Raw genomic sequence first — 17,812 nt, 5'->3', positions numbered from 1 at the left:
TTTTTCATCTTTATCACCAGACCATCGTCTCATAAAGGTCTTACTCACTGCTCTAGCCCCTGATCTACCAGGCTCTGGCACATAGTAGGCACTCGAGAAATACTTTTTCAATGAATTAATAAGCAAATTGGCTTGTTTGGCTTCTATTAGTAAGCCAGCTGGCTGGGTTTGGGGTCTCGGCTATGATGCCAACTGAACCTCCGGGAGCCCACCCTGGCCACCTCCTCTGCCTCCGCTTGACATTTCCATTTCTCCCACGTGCCCACAGGCTTATCTGGCCCCCGAGGCGCTCCTGGACAAACACCAATTGCAGAAGACATCCAGGCTCCTCCTGGACCCATGGGTCTAACAGGCATCGATGGCATCCCTGGCCTCATGGGGGACCCTGGGGTCCAAGGCCCTGGAGGCCTACAAGGTGAGGAGGGCGCCAGAGAAGGGGGACTTCACGGGGAGCTGAGGCGGCTTTGGCTGGCAGTCTGAAGCAACTGGCTGGGAACCCCGGCTCCAAGGGGGCGCCTTCATCGAGTGTTTCCTCGGCTCCCTCACAAAGCCTCCAAGCTTCTCACCAGGAAGGAGGGGACCAGCAGGGCCAGCATTTGTACTTGGCTTCAGAGAACGAAGCACACGGAACGAAGTGCTCTGCGTGGGCAGAGCACAGCAGCTAATCCAGACAGCTCGTCCCTTGCTAACGTGCTGCTGCAGGAAGGAGGGAGCGTGGTGGGGGGACAGAGAGCAACGGAGAAAGCCCAGGGCTGGGGGACGGAAAACCCGGCTTCCAATCCCAGTTTTGCCCCAGCCGGAGTAAGCTAGCAGTCTCTCTCTGGACCTCGGTGAACTCATTTCTGACATGGGACCCCAGCAGTTGCCCTGCGTCCTCCCCAGCATTGCTGGGAAGATGAGAGGAAGGGAGGGGGACATGGGTGTGAAGGAGCTCAGAAGGGCTAAGTTCAGAGTGAGGTCCCAGGGCTGAGCTGCCCGGACTTGAACTAAGGGCCAGCCCAGGAGTCTCAGCCCTGAGCTCAGCGTGCACTCCAGGGTCATGGCCAGTTCGCCCTCTCCTGGTGAGTCCTGGGCATGACACACGAGTCCCCTTGCTCCAGGGAAGGCTCCTCCAGACCCTGCACATTGAGTACCCCACTGTGGGCCTTCTCTCCTGGCAGGCTTCAAAGGTTTACCTGGCATCCCCGGCAAAGATGGCCCCAATGGACTCCCTGGCCCACCTGGGGCTCTTGGTGACCCCGGTCTCCCTGGACTGCAAGGCCCTCCAGGATTTGAAGGTCTGGCAATGTCGGCACTAGGGGGCAGAGGGCTTCTGTAAGGGTTTGAGGCTTGAGGGTGAGTCAAAATCTTAAATCGTGGCATTAGGAAACCGGGCAGTAAAGCTTGACACTACTAGCAGGCTGGGAAACTGGGCTCGAATCCGTTCACTCCATTCTGAGCCTGTGAAGGATTAGAGCCCTGCATTCCAGAAGGCAAAGGACTGTTCTACGTAGTTCTCTGGGTTCTCTTCCAGCTCTTAAGAGCTATAACTCTATACTATAGCATGGCCCCCTGCCCTGCACACCCCCTCTTCTACCCAGGGATTCTGACGTGGATGGAAGGGGGCTGGTTCAAGGGAGAAGAGAATCTGAGATAAGATATGGCTGCTCTGCTACTTACCTTCCATTTTATATCAGAGATGGCAAATCAGTTGTCCTGAGCAGAGAACAGTCCTGAAGTTCGCTGGGAAAGTGCCGCGATTGTTAGCCACGTCTGCCACGGGCCGGAGAGGAGGGTGTGATTTTGCTTCGCTAACCCCAGCTCTGCTTTTTCACTGCCTCTGATTCAGCAGGTCCTTGGTTATCTCTGCTCTCTCCATCTCAGGAGCTCCAGGGAAGCCGGGCCCCTTCGGGAGGGCTGGAGTGCCTGGGCAGAGCGTGAGAGTGGGCTACACCTTGGTGAAGCACAGCCAGTCGGAACAGGTGCCCCTGTGCCCCGTCGGGATGAGCCAGCTGTGGGTGGGTTATAGCCTGCTGTTCGTGGAGGGGCAGGAGAAAGCCCACAACCAGGACCTGGGTAGGTACCAGCTCGCACATCCAGCCCTGGCCCCCTGGCCCCACAAGGCCCAAGAGCCACACTCCTCGCTCCTCTGCCGCTCACTCTGGACACGTTATTCAACCTGTCTAAGCTTCCGCCTCCTTCTCAGTGGAACAAGCCTAATTCTAGTACTTGTGCCACAGGGCGGACTAAGGATTACAGGAATCACCCATGTAAAATGCATCCATTAAACGTTAGCAATTAGTAGTAGTAATAATAATATGACCTGCCGGCAACAATGATTACCCAAGAATTAATTGAATTGTCTTCAGGTGTGTGTTTCAGAGAACCGCAGGCTCACTCTATTAAATGCTGATTTTACAAAGCAGACTGATTAGGGAGTCATCATTCTGTTTCTAAAAAGATTCTTTTCATTATCAAACTTCCCTGGTGCATAGAAAATAGACTTCAGTGTGTGTACAGTGGTTCAGGATAGGAAGGAAAGGCGTCCCTGCTCTGCTACAAGCAGTTGGATATGAACCCAAACCACCATCTAGTCCAGTCGTAGTGGCTCCAGGGACAATCCCAGCCCTGCCCCTCAGCCAGACCTTACCTGCCCCTGCCCACCTTCTCTCCTTGCAGGGTTTGCTGGCTCCTGCCTGCCCCGCTTCAGCACCATGCCCTTCATCTACTGCAACATCAACGAAGTGTGCCACTATGCCCGGCGCAACGATAAATCCTACTGGCTCTCCACCACCGCGCCCATCCCCATGATGCCCGTCGGCCAGACGCAGATTCCCCAGTACATCAGCCGCTGCTCTGTGTGTGAGGCGCCCTCACAAGCCATTGCTGTGCACAGCCAGGACATCACCATCCCGCGGTGCCCCCTGGGCTGGCGCAGCCTCTGGATTGGGTACTCCTTCCTCATGGTAAGGTCCCGCACCGCCCTCTCCACCAGTATGAAGGCCGAGGGCAGGGAGCGCTGGGAGGGAAATTCTGAAATCGAGTGCCGAGGGAGCCCTGCGACTCGAGAGCTGGGATGTTAGGCCAAATACGAGGCCTACTTGTCCTCGGCAGGTAACAAACACTAACTGGCACCCTAAAGGGTACGGTACAGATTGCAGTAAAAGTTCCAATGAAGGGGACTTCAGAGCCAGAGCTATTAATAGGTCCGCTGGGGGGAAGGGCCCATGGTCTAATGACCTTGTGGACTATTCCGCGCTCTCTCCCTTCTCTGGAGCACACCGCCAAGGGCCTGGGGCAGACGGAGGGCTCTGAGAAGAACTGCATCCTGAACCCTGTTGGCAGTTTCCTTAATTCAGCCTTTCTCAGATCTGTCAGTGGAAATGCTCGGGGGGCACCTACCACACCTTGGATTCGGCAGGACAGCAGCAGTTTGGGAGATACTGGCTGGGATGCAGCCGCAGCCCAGGAGCCGTGGGTTAGGAGGGCGCTACGGAGCTTGGAGGGGGCGCTCCTGGCTCTGAGGCTGAGACAAGGGAGGATGGGCGCCCCCGGTCCTAAAACATAGCTGTTGGTCCGCTGGCCAGACAGGGGGGCTGAGCCAAGGGAGGATGGGCGCCCCCGGTCCTAAAACATAGCTGTTGGTCCACTGGCCAGACAGGGGGGCTGAGCCAAGGGACCAGAGCTGAGAGCCGGAGCGGTGGAGCCCATCACCTCCCACGGTGACCAGCTCACAGCCGCCCCCATCTGTTTCAGCACACGGCCGCCGGCGCTGAGGGCGGGGGCCAGTCCCTGGTCTCCCCTGGCTCCTGCCTAGAGGATTTCCGAGCCACTCCTTTCATCGAGTGCAGTGGTGCCCGGGGCACCTGCCACTACTTTGCCAACAAGTACAGCTTCTGGCTGACGACGGTGGAAGAGAGGCAGCAGTTTGGGGAGGAGCCCGTATCTGAGACGCTGAAAGCCGGGCAGCTCCACACCCGGGTCAGCCGCTGCCAGGTGTGTATGAAAAGCGTGTAGGGTGGCACCTGCCACTCTGCCCCTTGCCTTCCCCTGCCCCACACAACGGTCACCTCACAAACCTGAACGGTCTGAAGAAGGAAGGCCAAGCCCTTCTGCCCATCTGTCAAGTTGTCCATTGGAGTCTCGCTTGGGCTGGACCGCTGGACGCTGATCACCTCCACCCTCAGGCCCCACGGTGAGCCCACCCCGCTGGGAGCCGCTGTCCCATTTCGGTGCTACAGTTTGGTTTGGATGTTTGTGTGACTCTTCGTGGCTACCTCAGAAAGACCTGCTGGGCCACCACTTTCTTAGAATGCTAGCTTTCCTCACTCTCTTGATCAGAAAGCTCTTCGTGATAGCTAAGGAGTCATTTCATTATGTCCAGAGGTCACTGCACATCACTTGGCTTAAACCAGAACCCAGTGTTTCCACGTGAAAAAAATTTCTCTGGCTCAACATTATGGATGGCTCAAGCCTGCACAGGGCAAGCTCTCAACTCTTCCCGGAGACCCACTGTGTCTAGGCAGGCAGCAGAGCTGGAATGAGGTGCCAGCCAGTGTCCCGGGGTGCGCTCTGACTGCTTCGAGAGTGAGCACGACTGGGCCCCAGATTGCTTAGGGACGCTGGAAGACCAGCAGCCGAGAGGTGCTCATTAACGTCACATGGTCGTAGACAAATCACGTCCTCCTTGCCGGCTCCCTCCCCAGCCACAGGCAGCAGACTTGGCCTGGTTCAGAGTAGAGCAGAGGATGCACCAAATGTGCTCAGACCCGTAAAGGGAAATGAGAACCGCAGCCCTTTCTCCCAGGCTGGGGGGAGAGGGGAGGATGGGTAAGGAGGTGTGAATTTTGCTTTTGACTCCAGGAACAAAAAGGAAAATCCCTTGTCCCGATTTCTCAGAAGCCCCTGTTTATTCCAAATGCCATTCAGATGTGTGCAGTGTGGCAAATCGACACTGCAGTGTTGGTTCCTTTGCATTTTGAGGCTGTGAGAGACTTTCCACTAAAATGTCCATCCAATTGCTCTTTCACAGGTAGCCTGTTAAACCATTTTGATATGTTTTTAAAGCCTCATAAAAATCTAGCACAGTCCTCTCTTTAGCAGTTAGCAGACCCAAAGCAAGCCTGAGTAGACTGTAAAGTGTATTCTGTTTAGGGGGATTTGTTTTAACCATTTCCTTTAATTATCAGTTGTTTCCCAGAACACTTAGCTATGTTGACATGAGGCAATTCCTTCCAGGTGATTCTGTTTCCTTAAATATTATGTAAACTGTGCCAACACAGACAAAGCATAATCAGTATAATCTGAACTATTGTTACCTTCACCTCCTCAGTAATAAGCATGGTGTCAGCTTTGTACATTGCAAATAAAAGGAATCCAATATGAACATTTGACTCTTTTGACATTCTTTCTTTGATGAAAACTTTTCTAAAGTCCATCTCACTGAAATTCATAAGCCCCCCTCAGAGCCATGGGGGTTCCTGTCACTGCAAGTCGAGCTTTATAACAAAACACTGAGACACGGAAAAATACAATTAAAGTCAAGGGTTGATTGATAATGTCTTCCAACAGGCAACAAATCCACATGTTTCAAGATCAGCCTACAACTGTTTTTAGCCCCATCATATGCTAGAGTTCAAGAAAGGAATTTCCATATTTCTGGGGCCTCAGGATCATTTACAGATAAATCAAAAGTAGAGAAATTTAAAAGTCATTAAAATCAAATCTAAGATATATGTGCATATATTTGTATATGCATAAAATATATCCTCTGGAAGGATAAACAAGAAATTAATAACATTGGGAGCATTCAGGAAAGAGAACTGACCTGTGGGAGGGAGAGACATTTCACTGAATACCATTTTGCACCTTTCGAATTCTGAACCGCTGGAATATATTACCTACTGGAAAAGAAAAAAATGGAATCTAAGGAAACAAGTGTTCAAATATTCCTAAATATACCACACAAAAAAACCCACCTTGGTTTGGTGCTAGCTTTCAAACCGCAGTTGCTGGCCTTCCTGGGGGCTTGGTTGAGCATGGAGGTGAAATGCATAGGTTAAGAAGACAAGGAGAGGAAAAGGGGAAGATACCACTGGGACATAAGGTGCATCCACACAGGAGAGTGGTTAGCAAAGCCAATTTGACGAATATGTGCTTTCAAATTTAGTATGTTGCTTGCTAGTCCTGAAATGGTTTGGAATTGTATTTGATGCACAGATTAATGTCACCACAATTCTTTCCAGTTATGACTGTCAAGCAAAATGGAGTCAAATTCAAACACAATTTTTAATTTCCCAAACAAAAATCAACAATTTAAGTCAGTGATTAGCAAACTACAGCCTGTGAGCTAAATCCAGCCCTCTGCCTGTTTTTGTAAATAAAGTTTTATTGGATTACGGCCAGGCTCATGTGCATGCACATTGTCTATGGCTGTCTTGGGGTTTCACCAGCAGAGATGAGTAGCTGTGACAGACACTATGTGGTCTTCAGAGCCTAAAACATTTCCTATCTGACCCTTGACAGAAAAAGTTTGCAGACCCCTGATTTAAGTGATAATGATTTAAGGACAGGGTGACCATCTGACAAAAGTATCAGTAAAGATGGGGACAGTGACCCATCAAATAGTTAAGTTTCTCTCAAATAGGAAGGAGACCAATGTAATGAGATGTAATGTCTTTGACACACTTTTTGAGATCAATTATAATTATTTAAATACATATTCAAATAATTTAACAAGAACTTTTTTTCCCTGATACAATGATTATCACTTTATTATTAGAGCAAGAGAACAGATTGCTTCTTAGTATTTAGCCCAGAGAGGTCAAACCTGAAAGGGTGAAGAAGCACAGGGTAATCATCTCTCATCTGCTGGTGCTGGAAGCAAGGTGGGAGTTGCTGCCTATCTTCCAGACATCCACCTCCTCATTTCAGTAGCTGAAGATTCGCTGTGGCCATGTAAGAAGCTGGGAAGTGCAAGAGACGACTCCTAATCTTTCTGCTCCTAGATTCCATGATTGTTTTAGTTCTTTCTGGGGAAGGGGTATATTGTTCACTTGTTTGTTTTTTTCTGAGAAAAGGTGATTGGCTCAGTCATGATCGCTATCAAGTTTGTATGCTGTTGGCATATCAGGCACTTGCTGACTAGAAAAGTTTTATGTGATGAATTCATGTTCTTCTGGTGCCAGATGGAAGACAGATGTCCAAGGTGAGTTCCCACTATTCTATATGCTCAGAATCTCGAAATCTTCCTCCAGGTCAAACTCCTCTAGTTGTTCAGTAGAGTCGATGAATTCTATCACAATACAGAAAAGAGGAAGAAAAAAGCTTGACACTTTGGCTCAAGCGGTCAATAAGTTACTCAGTAGTTAAGACCATGCATTTTAAATTGCTTTGCTACAGAAAAGCTTGTGTAGAGGAGACTTATAGGCGGGACCACTGCTGAGTATTAGCAATTCTCTATAAAGAATCAAAACAGGTTTAAGGGCCAAGATGTAGGAGTAGAAAGACCCTGAGCTCATCTCCTCTCATGAGCACACCAAAATCACAACTATCTGCAGAACAACCATTGATGAAAAAGGCTGGAACCTACCAGAAAAGATCTTCTACAACTAAAGTCATAAAGAAGGATCCACAACATGACGGGTAGGAGGGGCAGACTCGCGATATAATCAAATCCCATACCCCCCGGGTGGGCGACCCACAAACTGGAGAATAATTATATCACAGAAGTTCTCCCACAGGAGTGAGAGTTCTGAGCCCCACATCAGGCTCCCCAGCCTGAGGGTCTGGCACTGGGGGGAGGAGCCCCCAGAGCATTTGGCTTTGAAGGCCAGTGGGGCTTTACTGCAGGAACCCCACAGGACTGGGGGAAATACAGACTACACCCTTAAAGGGCGCACACAAAAATCTCATGTGCACTGGGACCCAGGACAAAAGCAGTGATTTGATAGGAGCCTAGGCCAGACCTACCTGTTGGGCTTGGAGACTCTCCTGGAGAGGCAGGGGGGTGGCTGAAGCTCACCCGGGGGACACACACACTGGTGGCAGACATACTGGGGAACATTCAACTACATGAACACTCCTGGTGGCTGACATGTTGGATCATTAGTGCCAAGACCTGGCCCCACCCGACAGCCTATAGGCTCCAGTGCTGGGACACCTCAGGCCAAACAACCAATGGGGCAGAGACACAGCCCCACCCATCAGCAGACAGGCTGCCTAAAGAAGTCCTGAGCCCACGGCCTCTAGACAAGCCCCTAGACATGGCCCTGCCCATCTGAGGGCCAAGACCCAGCTCCACCCACCAGTGGGCAGGCCCTGGCCCCTCCTACAAGGAAGCCTGAACAAGACTCTAAAGCAGCCTCACCCACCAGGGGGCAGACACCAGAAGCAAGAAAATTACAATCCCACAACACAGGCCAGACCCTATCCTGGGACCAGCTGGCCCCTGACCCTGCCAACTAGCAGGCCACTGCAACCTTAGGGACACCCCAGACCCCATACCCAACTGTATCAGAAACCAGCCCCTCCTTACCAGTGATCTGAAATGAGCTCTGGGATCCCTGGGCCCAGGAGCCACACTCCAGGAAACAGCTCTGCCTGCCAGTAATCCAGCACTAACCCATGCCAGTAGTTGGGCAACAGCCCCAGAGGCTTCGGGACCCTGACTCTGGCCACCAGTGAGCCAGCACTAGCCCCGGGGCCCCCATGGATTCCACAACCAGCCACCTCGTGACCAGGCCCCACTAAACAGCAACCAGCAGCATCTGCACAAGGCAGGGCCTGGCAACCAACCAGACTAGAAGCCAACTAAGCCTAGCAGACCACCCACATAGTCAGCCCACCACAACAGAAGGAACCACACAGCCCTCTTAGGGGGAACACCTAGAGCGTATAGCTTGGGTGACGAGAGGAGCACACTGCTGGAACGCATAGGATGCCTCCTACAGAGGGCCACTTCTCCAAGGTTGAGAAACGTAACTAACCTACCACAGACATAAAAATACAGATAGCAACTTAGACAAAATGAGGCGGCAGAGGAATATGTTCCAGACAAAGGAACAAGATAAAACCCCAGAAAAAGAACTAAGTGAAGTGGAGATAGGCAATCTACCCAAGAAAGAGTTCAGAGTAATGGTCATAAAGATGATCAAAGAACTCAGGAAGAGAATGGATGCACAGAATGAGAAGCTAGTTTTTAACAAAGAGAAAATATAAAGAACAACCAAACAGAGATGGAGAATACAATAACTAAAATGAAAAACACACTAGAAGGAATCAATAGTAGACCAAATGATACAGAAGAACGCACCAGTGTGCAGGAAGACAGAGTAATGGAAACCACTGCAGCTGAACAGAAAAAAGAGAAAAAGAATGAAAAGAAATGAGGACAGTTTAAGAGATCTCTGGGACAACATCAAGTGCACTAATATTCACACTATAGGGGTCCCAGAAGGAGAAGAGAGAGAGAAAGGGCCTGAGAAAATATTTGAAGAGATAATAGCTAAAAACTTCCCTAACCTGGGAAAGGAAACAGGCGCCCAAGTCCAGGAAGCACAGAGAGTCCCATACAGGATGAACGCAAAGAGGAACACACCAAGACACATTATAATCAAAATTACAAAAATTAAAGATAAAGAGAGAATACTAAAAGCAGCAAGAGAAAAGCAACAAATAATATACAAGGGAACTCCCATAAGGCTATCAGCTGATTTTTCAGCAGAAACTCTGCAGGCCAGAAGGGAGTGGCACAGTATATTTAAAGTGATGAAAAGGAAAAACCTACAACCAAGAATACTCTACCCAGCAAGGCTCTCCTTAAGATTTGATGGAGAAATCAAAAGCTTTACAGACAAGCAAAAGCTAAAAGAATTCAGCACCACCAAACCAGCTTTACAATAAATGTTAAAGGAACTTCTCCGGGTGAAAAAGAAAAGGCCACAACCAGAAACAAGAAAATTATAAAATGAAAAAGCTCACCAGTAAAGGCAAATAAAGGTAGTATATCATACACAGACAAAACTAGTAGGGAGGTTAAAAGACAAAACTTGTAAAGTCACCTGTATCCACAATAAGCAGTTAAAGGATACAGAAAACAATCAGATGTAAAATATGATATCAAAAACTGTAATCGTGAGGGGAGGAGAGTACAAATACAGGGTATTTAAAATGCACTTGAAATTAAGAGATCAGCAACTTAAACCATCACATTTATATATAGACTGTTATACAAAAACCTCATAGTAAACTGCAAACCAAAAACCTATAATAGATATACACACAAAAAAGAAAAAGGAATCCAAACATAACACTAAAGGTAGTTATCAGATCACAAGAGAAGAGAACAAAAGAAGAAAAGGGAAAAAAAGACCTACAAAAACAAATCCAAAACAATTAACAAAATGGCAATAAGAACATACATATCTATAATTACCTTAAATGTAAATGGATTAAATGCTCCAACCAAAAGACATAGACTGGCTGAATGGATACAAAAACAAGACCTGTATATATGCTGCCTACAAGAGACTCACTTCAGATCTAGAGACACATACAGACTGAAGGTAAGGGGATAGAAAAAGGTATTCCACACAAATGGAAATCAAAAGAAAGCCAGAGTAGCAATACTCATATCAGACAAAATAGACTTTAAAATAAAGACTGTTACAGGAGACAAAGAAGGACACCATATAATGATCAAGGGATCAATCCAAGAAGAGGATATAACAACTGTAAATATATATGCACCCAACATAGAAGCACCTCAGTATACAAGGTAAATATTAACAGACATAAAAGGAGAAATTGACAGTAGCACAATAATAGTAGGGGACTTTAACACCCCACTCACATCAATGGATGGATCATCCAGACAGAATATCAATAAGGAAACACAGGTCTTAAATAACACATTAGACCAAATGAACTTGATACTTGTAGAGCATTCCATCCGAAAGTGGCAGAATACACATTATTTTCAAGTGCACATGGAACATTCTCCAGGATAGATTACATGCCAGGCCATAAAACAAGCCTTGGTAAATTTAAGAAAATTGAAATCATATCAAGCATCTTTTCCAACCACAACACTATGAGATTAGGAATCAACTACAAAAAAAATGCAAAAACCACAAACACGTGGAGGCTAAACAATATGCTACTAAACCACCAATGGATCACTGAAGAAATCAAAGATGAAATTTAAAAATACCTAGAGACAAATGAAAATGAAAACATGATGATCCAAAACCTGTGGGACGCAGCAAAAGCAGTTCTAAGAGGGAAGTTTATAGCGATAGAAGCTTACCTCAGGAAACAAGCAAAATCTCAAACAACCTAACCTGACACCTAAAACAGGTTAGAGAAAGAAGAAAAAACAAAACCTCAAGTTAGTAGAAGGAAAGAAATCATTAAGATCAGAGCAGAAATAAAATAGAGACTAAAAAAACAATAGAAATGATCAATGAAACTAAGAGCTGGTTCTTTGAAAAACAAAATTGATAAACCTTTAGCCGAACTCATCAAGAAAAAAAGGGAGAGGGCCCAAATCAATAAAATCAGAAGTGAAAAAAGAGAAGCTAAAACCAACACCACAGAAATACGAAGGATCATAAGAAACTACTATGAGCAACTATATGGCAATAAAATGAACAGCCTAGAAGAAATGGAAAAATTCTTAGAAAGGTACTATCTCCCAAGACTGAACCAGGAAGAAATAGAAACTATGAATAGACCAATTACCAGTACTGAAATTGAGTCAGTAATTTAAAAACTCCCCACAAACAAAAGACCAGGACCAGATGGCATCACAGATGAATTCTACCAAACATTTAGACAAGAGTTAACAGCTATCCTTCTCAAACTATTCCAAAGAAGTGCAGAGGAAGGAACACTTCCAAACTCATTCCATGAGGCCACTATCACCCAGATACCAAAACAGAACAAAGATATCTCAAAAAATAAGAAAATTACAGGTCAATATCACTGATGAACGTAGATGCAAAAGTCCTCAACAAAATACTAGCCAACTGGCTCCAACAATATATTATAAGGATCATACACCATGATCAAGTGGGATTTATCCCAGGGATGCAAGAATTTTTCAATATCTGCAAATCAATGTGATACACCACATTAACAAATTGAAGAATAAAAACCATACAATCATCTCAATAGATACAGAAAAAGCTTTTGATTAAAGTCAACATCAATTTATGATAAAAACTCTCCAGAAAGTGGGCATAGAAGAAACATTCCTTAACATAATAAAGCCCATATATGACAAACCCACAGCTAAACATCTTACTCAATGGTAAGAAGCTGAAAGCATTCCCTCTAATATCAGTAACAAGACAAGGATGTCCACTCTCGCCACTTTTACTCAACATAGTTTTGGGAATCCAAGCCACAGCAATCAGAGAAGAAAAAGAAATAAAATGAATCCAAATTGGAAAGAAGGAAGTAAAACGGTCACTGCTTGCAGATGACACGATACTATACATAGAAAATCCTAAAGATGCCACCAGAAAACTACTAAAGCTCATCAATGAATATGGTAAAGTTGCAGGGTACAAGATTAATATACAGAAATCTGTTGCATTTCTATACACTAACAATGAACTATCAGAAAGAGAAATTAAGGAAACAATCCCACTTACTATCACATCAAAAAGAATAAAATACCTAGGAATCAACCTACCTAAGGAGGCAAAAGACCTGTACTCCAAAAACTATAAGACTCTGATGAAAGAAACTGAAGATGACACAAACAGATGGAAAGATATACCATGTTCTTGGATTGGAAGAATTAATATTGTTAAAAAGACCATACTACCCAAGGCAATCTACAGATTCAATGCTATCCCTATCAAATTACCAATAGCATTTTTCACAAAACTAGAACAAACATTTTTACAATTTGTATGGAAACACAAAAGACTACAAATAGCCAAAGCAATCTTGAGAAAGAAAAACAAATCTGGAGGAATCAGGCTCCCTGACTTCAGACTATACTACAAAGCTACAGTCATCAAAACAGAACGATACTGGCACAAAAACAGATGCATAGATCAATGGAACAGGATAGAAAGCCCAGAAATAAACCCATGCACTTATGATCAATTAATCTACGACAAAGCAGGCAAGAATATACAATGGAGAAAAGACAGTCTCTTCAATAAGTGGTGTTGGGAAAATTGGACAGCTACATGTAAAAGAATGAAATCAGAATATTCTCTAACACCATATCCAAAAATAAACTCAAAATGGATTAAAGACCTAAATGTAAGACCAGATACTATAAAACTCCCAGCAGAAAACATTGGCAGAACACTCTTTGACATAAATTGCTGCAATATTTTTTTGGATCCATCTCCTAGAGCAATGGAAACAAAAGCAAAAATAAACAAATGGGCCCTAATTAAACTTGAAATATCTGCACAGCAAAGGAAATCATAAAAAAATGAAAAGACAGCCTACGGACTGGGAGAAAATATTTGCAAATGATGTGACTGACAAGGGATTAATTTCCAAATACACAAACAGCTCATGTAGCTGAATATTAAAGAAAGAAACAACCCAATCCAAAAATGGGCAGAAGACCTAAATAGACAGTTCTCCAAAGAAGACATACAGATGGCCAAGAAGCACATGAATAGCTGCTCAACATCACTAATTATTAGAGAATTGCAAATCAAAACTACAATGAGGTATCACCTCACACCAGTTAGAATGGGCATCATCAAAAAGTCTACAAATACTAAATGTTGGAGAGGGTGTGGAGAAAAGGGAACCCTCTTACACTGTTGCTGGGAATGTAAATTGGTGCAGCCACTATGGAGAACAGTATGGAGGGTCCTTAAAAAACTAAAAATAGAGTTACCATATGATCCAGCAATTCCACTCTTGGGCATATATCCTGAAAAGATGAAAACTCTAATTTGAAAAGATACGTGTACCCCAATGTTCACAGCAGCAGTATTTACAATAGCCAAGACATGGAAGCAACCTAAATGCCCATCTACAGGTGAATGGGTAGAGAAGATGTGAGGTACACACACACACACACACACACACACACACACACACATGATGGAATGTTACTCAGCCATAAAAAATAATGAAACAATGCCATTTGCAGCAACATGGATGGACCTAGAGATTATCACACTAAGTGAGGTAAGTCAGAGAAAGATAAATACCATATGATATCACTTATACGTGGAATCTAAAAAAATTATACAAATGAACTTATTTACAAAACAGAAACAGACTCATAGACATAGAAAACAAATTTATGGTTACCAAAAGGAAAGGGGGGAGGGATAAATTAGGAGTTTGGGGTTAACAGATACATACTACTATATATAAAATAGATAAACAAGGACCTACTGTATAGCACAGGGAACTATATTTAATATCTTATAATAACCTATAATGGAAAAGAAACTGAAAAAATATATATATAACTGAATCCCTTACTGTACACCTGAAACTAACACAACATTGTAAATCAACTATACTTCAATTAAAAAAAAAAAGAATCAAACTAACTGGACTTGTTACACAGTCCTATTCAAAGTGATGAAGTTGAGGCTCTGTAAGACCTTCGAGGTACCTTTTGAATTACCCATGGCCTCTGATTTGTCTTCTGAACCAGACCATGAAAAAAAGAAATTCTAGTCATTTTGATTTTGTATGGAACTTTTGCACGGAGCTTAGTTTTTTTTTACTATCATTCTTTGAAATTGGTAAATATCAGTTCATCAGAAGAAGCACCATTCCTTGATCAGTGCAGCTGAGTAGAAATTTTTCATTTCCACGGAAAACATGACCCAAAATTGCTTCTGTCTCACAAAACAACTGCTATCCATGGGTCTGCTGGCCAGAGAGCTTCTGAACAACAGCTTACCTGCCCCCGTGGTTGTCACTTCTGGCTTGGCTGGAGGAACAAAGGGAGGCCAGTGTGATGGATGTTTCTGAACTAATTCAAACATCCTTAAATTTTCCTTTAGAATTTCCTGAGGAGACATAGAAACAGTTGTAAACACTGCAGAGTCACTACATTTCTGCCCAGTTGGCAGTATATGACTCCAAACCCTAAGAGAGTGGCCTGGTTGTTGAAAGGTGAAAGCAAAGGCTTAGCAAATACACCCATCCTCTACTTGACCCGTCTGAAGACCCAGCTCTCTTCAATTCTAGATACTGTTGGCCAGGAAGGAAGGACACTGGAGGGAGGATCTGATGGAAGGCCAGTACTCACTGCCCATGCTCCATCATGAGGTCTTACGCCAGTTGCATGGGACCAACTCAATTTAGGGGTGAGATGTTCCTGAAGTGTTGGCTCCAAAGAAATGTTGGTTAATCAAGTTAAATCTGCCCCCAAAGAATATTGGTACATTTTGGCATGGTTTCAGTTTCAATCCAAGACATATGATATATGTCCTAATTTAAATAGCATAGTCTTATCAGAAAATTTTCTTTCTAACATTAAATGTGATATACAGTTTTGCGGCATTCTGAAATGTAAGTAATGCCTTTAGAAAATAATGCTCCATTATGTCTCAGCCAATTATTAACTGGGGTTTCAGATTCATCTGGGGACTTTAGTGTTAATTATTTGTTCACCTGTGAAGAAAAATCTTCCCTCCTTACACTTACAAGAGGCTCTGGGATCCCATCTCTCCAACCCCTCTGTTTTGCAGATAAGAGAACACGATGTCCCCTGCCACCCAATCCAGGGCTCTTTAAACTACTCCCTATGATCTCCCCTCATTCTTTCAATAAGCGTTGATCAATATCTTCCACATAATTGGCAAGTGTTAGAAGCAAAGGATGAGGGAGGCAGATACAAAAGTTGTGAGCCAGCAAAATGATAAATACCCTTTGACATAAAATGCCAAAAAGAAAGAATAACTTGCTTTCGTATTTACACAGATTTCCGCAAACTGTGTTTGCTTTAAGTGGCAGTGTGCCTATACTTTATATAAATAAGACAGTTAATAGAAAGGCAAGCCCCTTAAACCATAATGGAACACATTAAACTGTAAATGGACACGAAACAAATAGAAAAGTAGTTTGGCTTCTTCAACCATCTCAGTGTCACAAACAGAGTAAGGAAGAATTTAGGCTGAGCTATATGAAATTGGTATTTTTAAGTTAAAATGGTAGAATATTAGTTGAATATTTCATTGACTCACGGGCTCAATGAGATGGAACATTCAGTAGTTAAAAATATCGCTCACCTGACACACTAAGCATATTGCAAACCAAAGTTTTTCTTTAGTTTCCCCAAAGTTATGTACAATTCCCCACATCCTAGTTTCTTTCTCTTGCGATAAAGTCGTATCAGGCTGGATTTATGTTACTATGAAAAACCGTCTTGAAAAGGAATTATATTGAATAACACTTGTTTTTTAAGACTAAGAAAAACATACATCTTTACCTTCTGAACAAGGCTACACCAGCTATCAAAGTCTTTTTCTTCTTTGCAGAAAAATCCCTTGGGGGAAAGCAAAAGAAGACAACTTAGAACTGGTCAGGGGCACCCAGGCAGGCCCTCTGTATTGCAAGATGGAGCCGTTGGCCCAGAGTTGTGATGTAGGATGTGGGCCACTTCCTTTGGATGTGTCCTCCCAGCAACAAGGAGGAAGACTGTCTGAGCTTATCTCTCTCCTAGATCAGTGCCTCACCTGGACACACACATCTGCTCATTCATCTTCATATTTTCTCTCTCTCTCTGCCTCTTTCTTTTATTCTGTCCCTTTCCCTTTTACCCTGTCCCTTTCCCTTTTACCCTGTCCCTTTCCCTTTTACCTTGTCCCTTTCCCTCCCTGATCCTCTCCCTTCACACTGTGAGATATAGTAACTTGAAAACCAATCTCCAAAGCACAGGGTTAATTCCATTACATTCAGTGCACAAATATACCTACCTATAAAAAGCAATCCATTAAAACCAGCAAACAAAAGCCAAATAGTACTTTTAGCTAGAGGCATCACTTAACAAGGTGGCTTTGACCTTAAGGAAATTATCTTTTAGAATAAAGAGGTGGTGATGGGATGAATTGGGAGATTGGGATTGACATATATACACTAATATGTATAAAATGGATAACTAATGAGAACCCACTGTATAAAAAATCAAATAAAATAAAATTTAAAAATTAAAAAAAAAAAGTCAGGGACTTCCCTGGCGGTAAAAAAAAGAAAAAAAAAAAGGAATAAAGAGAGCCATCAGCCTCCTTCCCCATCCTCAGAACCATCCTACAGCACTAAAAGAACGGTCCAAAACAAGAGGAGGACTCTGTCAGCTCTCCGTCACTGGCCCTCCGACAATCGGGTTAAACTGGTAGAGAGGATGCAGGCAGGCCTCAGAACCACTGGCTACTTCCCAGGCAGCTGTCCCTTCCATGTGTGGACAGCAGTCATATTTCCAGCGGGGGAAAGCCTGCAGCTTCCTGGATTGTGTGCCCAGAGGAATGGACGTTGTCCACCCAGGAGGTCTTGCCTCCTTATCCCTCCTTCCCTATGTCTCACCTTATTCCCGGTGCCTGGATGGCAATATTTAGAGGGCAAGAAGGAAAAGGGGGAAAGATGGTAACACTGATCATGACTAACATTTCTAGAATGCTTACAACATGCCAGGCACTGTGCTATGTGCCTTACACACAGTGTACTTATACAGCCATGCAAGGAAGGAACTACCGTTTTGCCCACTGGAGGGATGAGAAGGCCGAAGCTCAGAAAAGTTAAGGGACTCCCCCTAAGTCCATGGCTGGTAAGCGGCTTCGATCGTAACTCGGCTTCAGGGCCCATTCCTTCCCCACTACACCAC

General features: G+C 44.6%; 2 protein-coding genes across 4 annotated transcripts in view; one reads left to right on the top strand and one right to left on the bottom strand.

The window, feature by feature from the left end:
* COL4A6 (collagen type IV alpha 6 chain) overlaps window positions 1–5,345 on the top strand; it is a 288,733-nt gene extending 283,388 nt beyond the window's left edge. The window contains exons 41-45 of one of the 2 annotated variants that reach the window (XM_007196387.2): window positions 269–415; window positions 1,161–1,277; window positions 1,864–2,055; window positions 2,659–2,945; window positions 3,736–5,345. In XM_007196387.2, the coding sequence (XP_007196449.2) occupies window positions 269–415; window positions 1,161–1,277; window positions 1,864–2,055; window positions 2,659–2,945; window positions 3,736–3,996 (1,004 nt within the window). In that variant the 3' untranslated portion in view covers window positions 3,997–5,345. The remainder of the gene's footprint in view (window positions 1–268; window positions 416–1,160; window positions 1,278–1,863; window positions 2,056–2,658; window positions 2,946–3,735) is intronic. The other variant, XM_007196388.2, reaches the window with a different exon arrangement.
* A 367-nt stretch (window positions 5,346–5,712) lies between these two features.
* ATG4A (autophagy related 4A cysteine peptidase) overlaps window positions 5,713–17,812 on the bottom strand; it is a 70,024-nt gene continuing 57,924 nt past the window's right edge. Inside the window, exons 11-13 of one of the 2 annotated variants that reach the window (XM_057538576.1) lie at window positions 16,424–16,480; window positions 14,891–14,999; window positions 5,716–7,273 (exon numbers count right to left, since the gene is read on the bottom strand). In XM_057538576.1, the coding sequence (XP_057394559.1) occupies window positions 7,203–7,273; window positions 14,891–14,999; window positions 16,424–16,480 (237 nt within the window). In that variant the 3' untranslated portion in view covers window positions 5,716–7,202. Of the gene's footprint in view, window positions 7,274–14,890; window positions 15,000–16,423; window positions 16,481–17,812 lie in introns of both variants that reach the window. The other variant, XM_057538577.1, reaches the window with a different exon arrangement.

Source organism: Balaenoptera acutorostrata, chromosome X (genome assembly GCF_949987535.1).
Source record: "Balaenoptera acutorostrata chromosome X, mBalAcu1.1, whole genome shotgun sequence".
In the NCBI taxonomy this organism is placed as follows: Eukaryota; Metazoa; Chordata; class Mammalia; order Artiodactyla; family Balaenopteridae; genus Balaenoptera; species Balaenoptera acutorostrata.
This window is presented reverse-complemented; position numbering and strand designations above follow the sequence as displayed.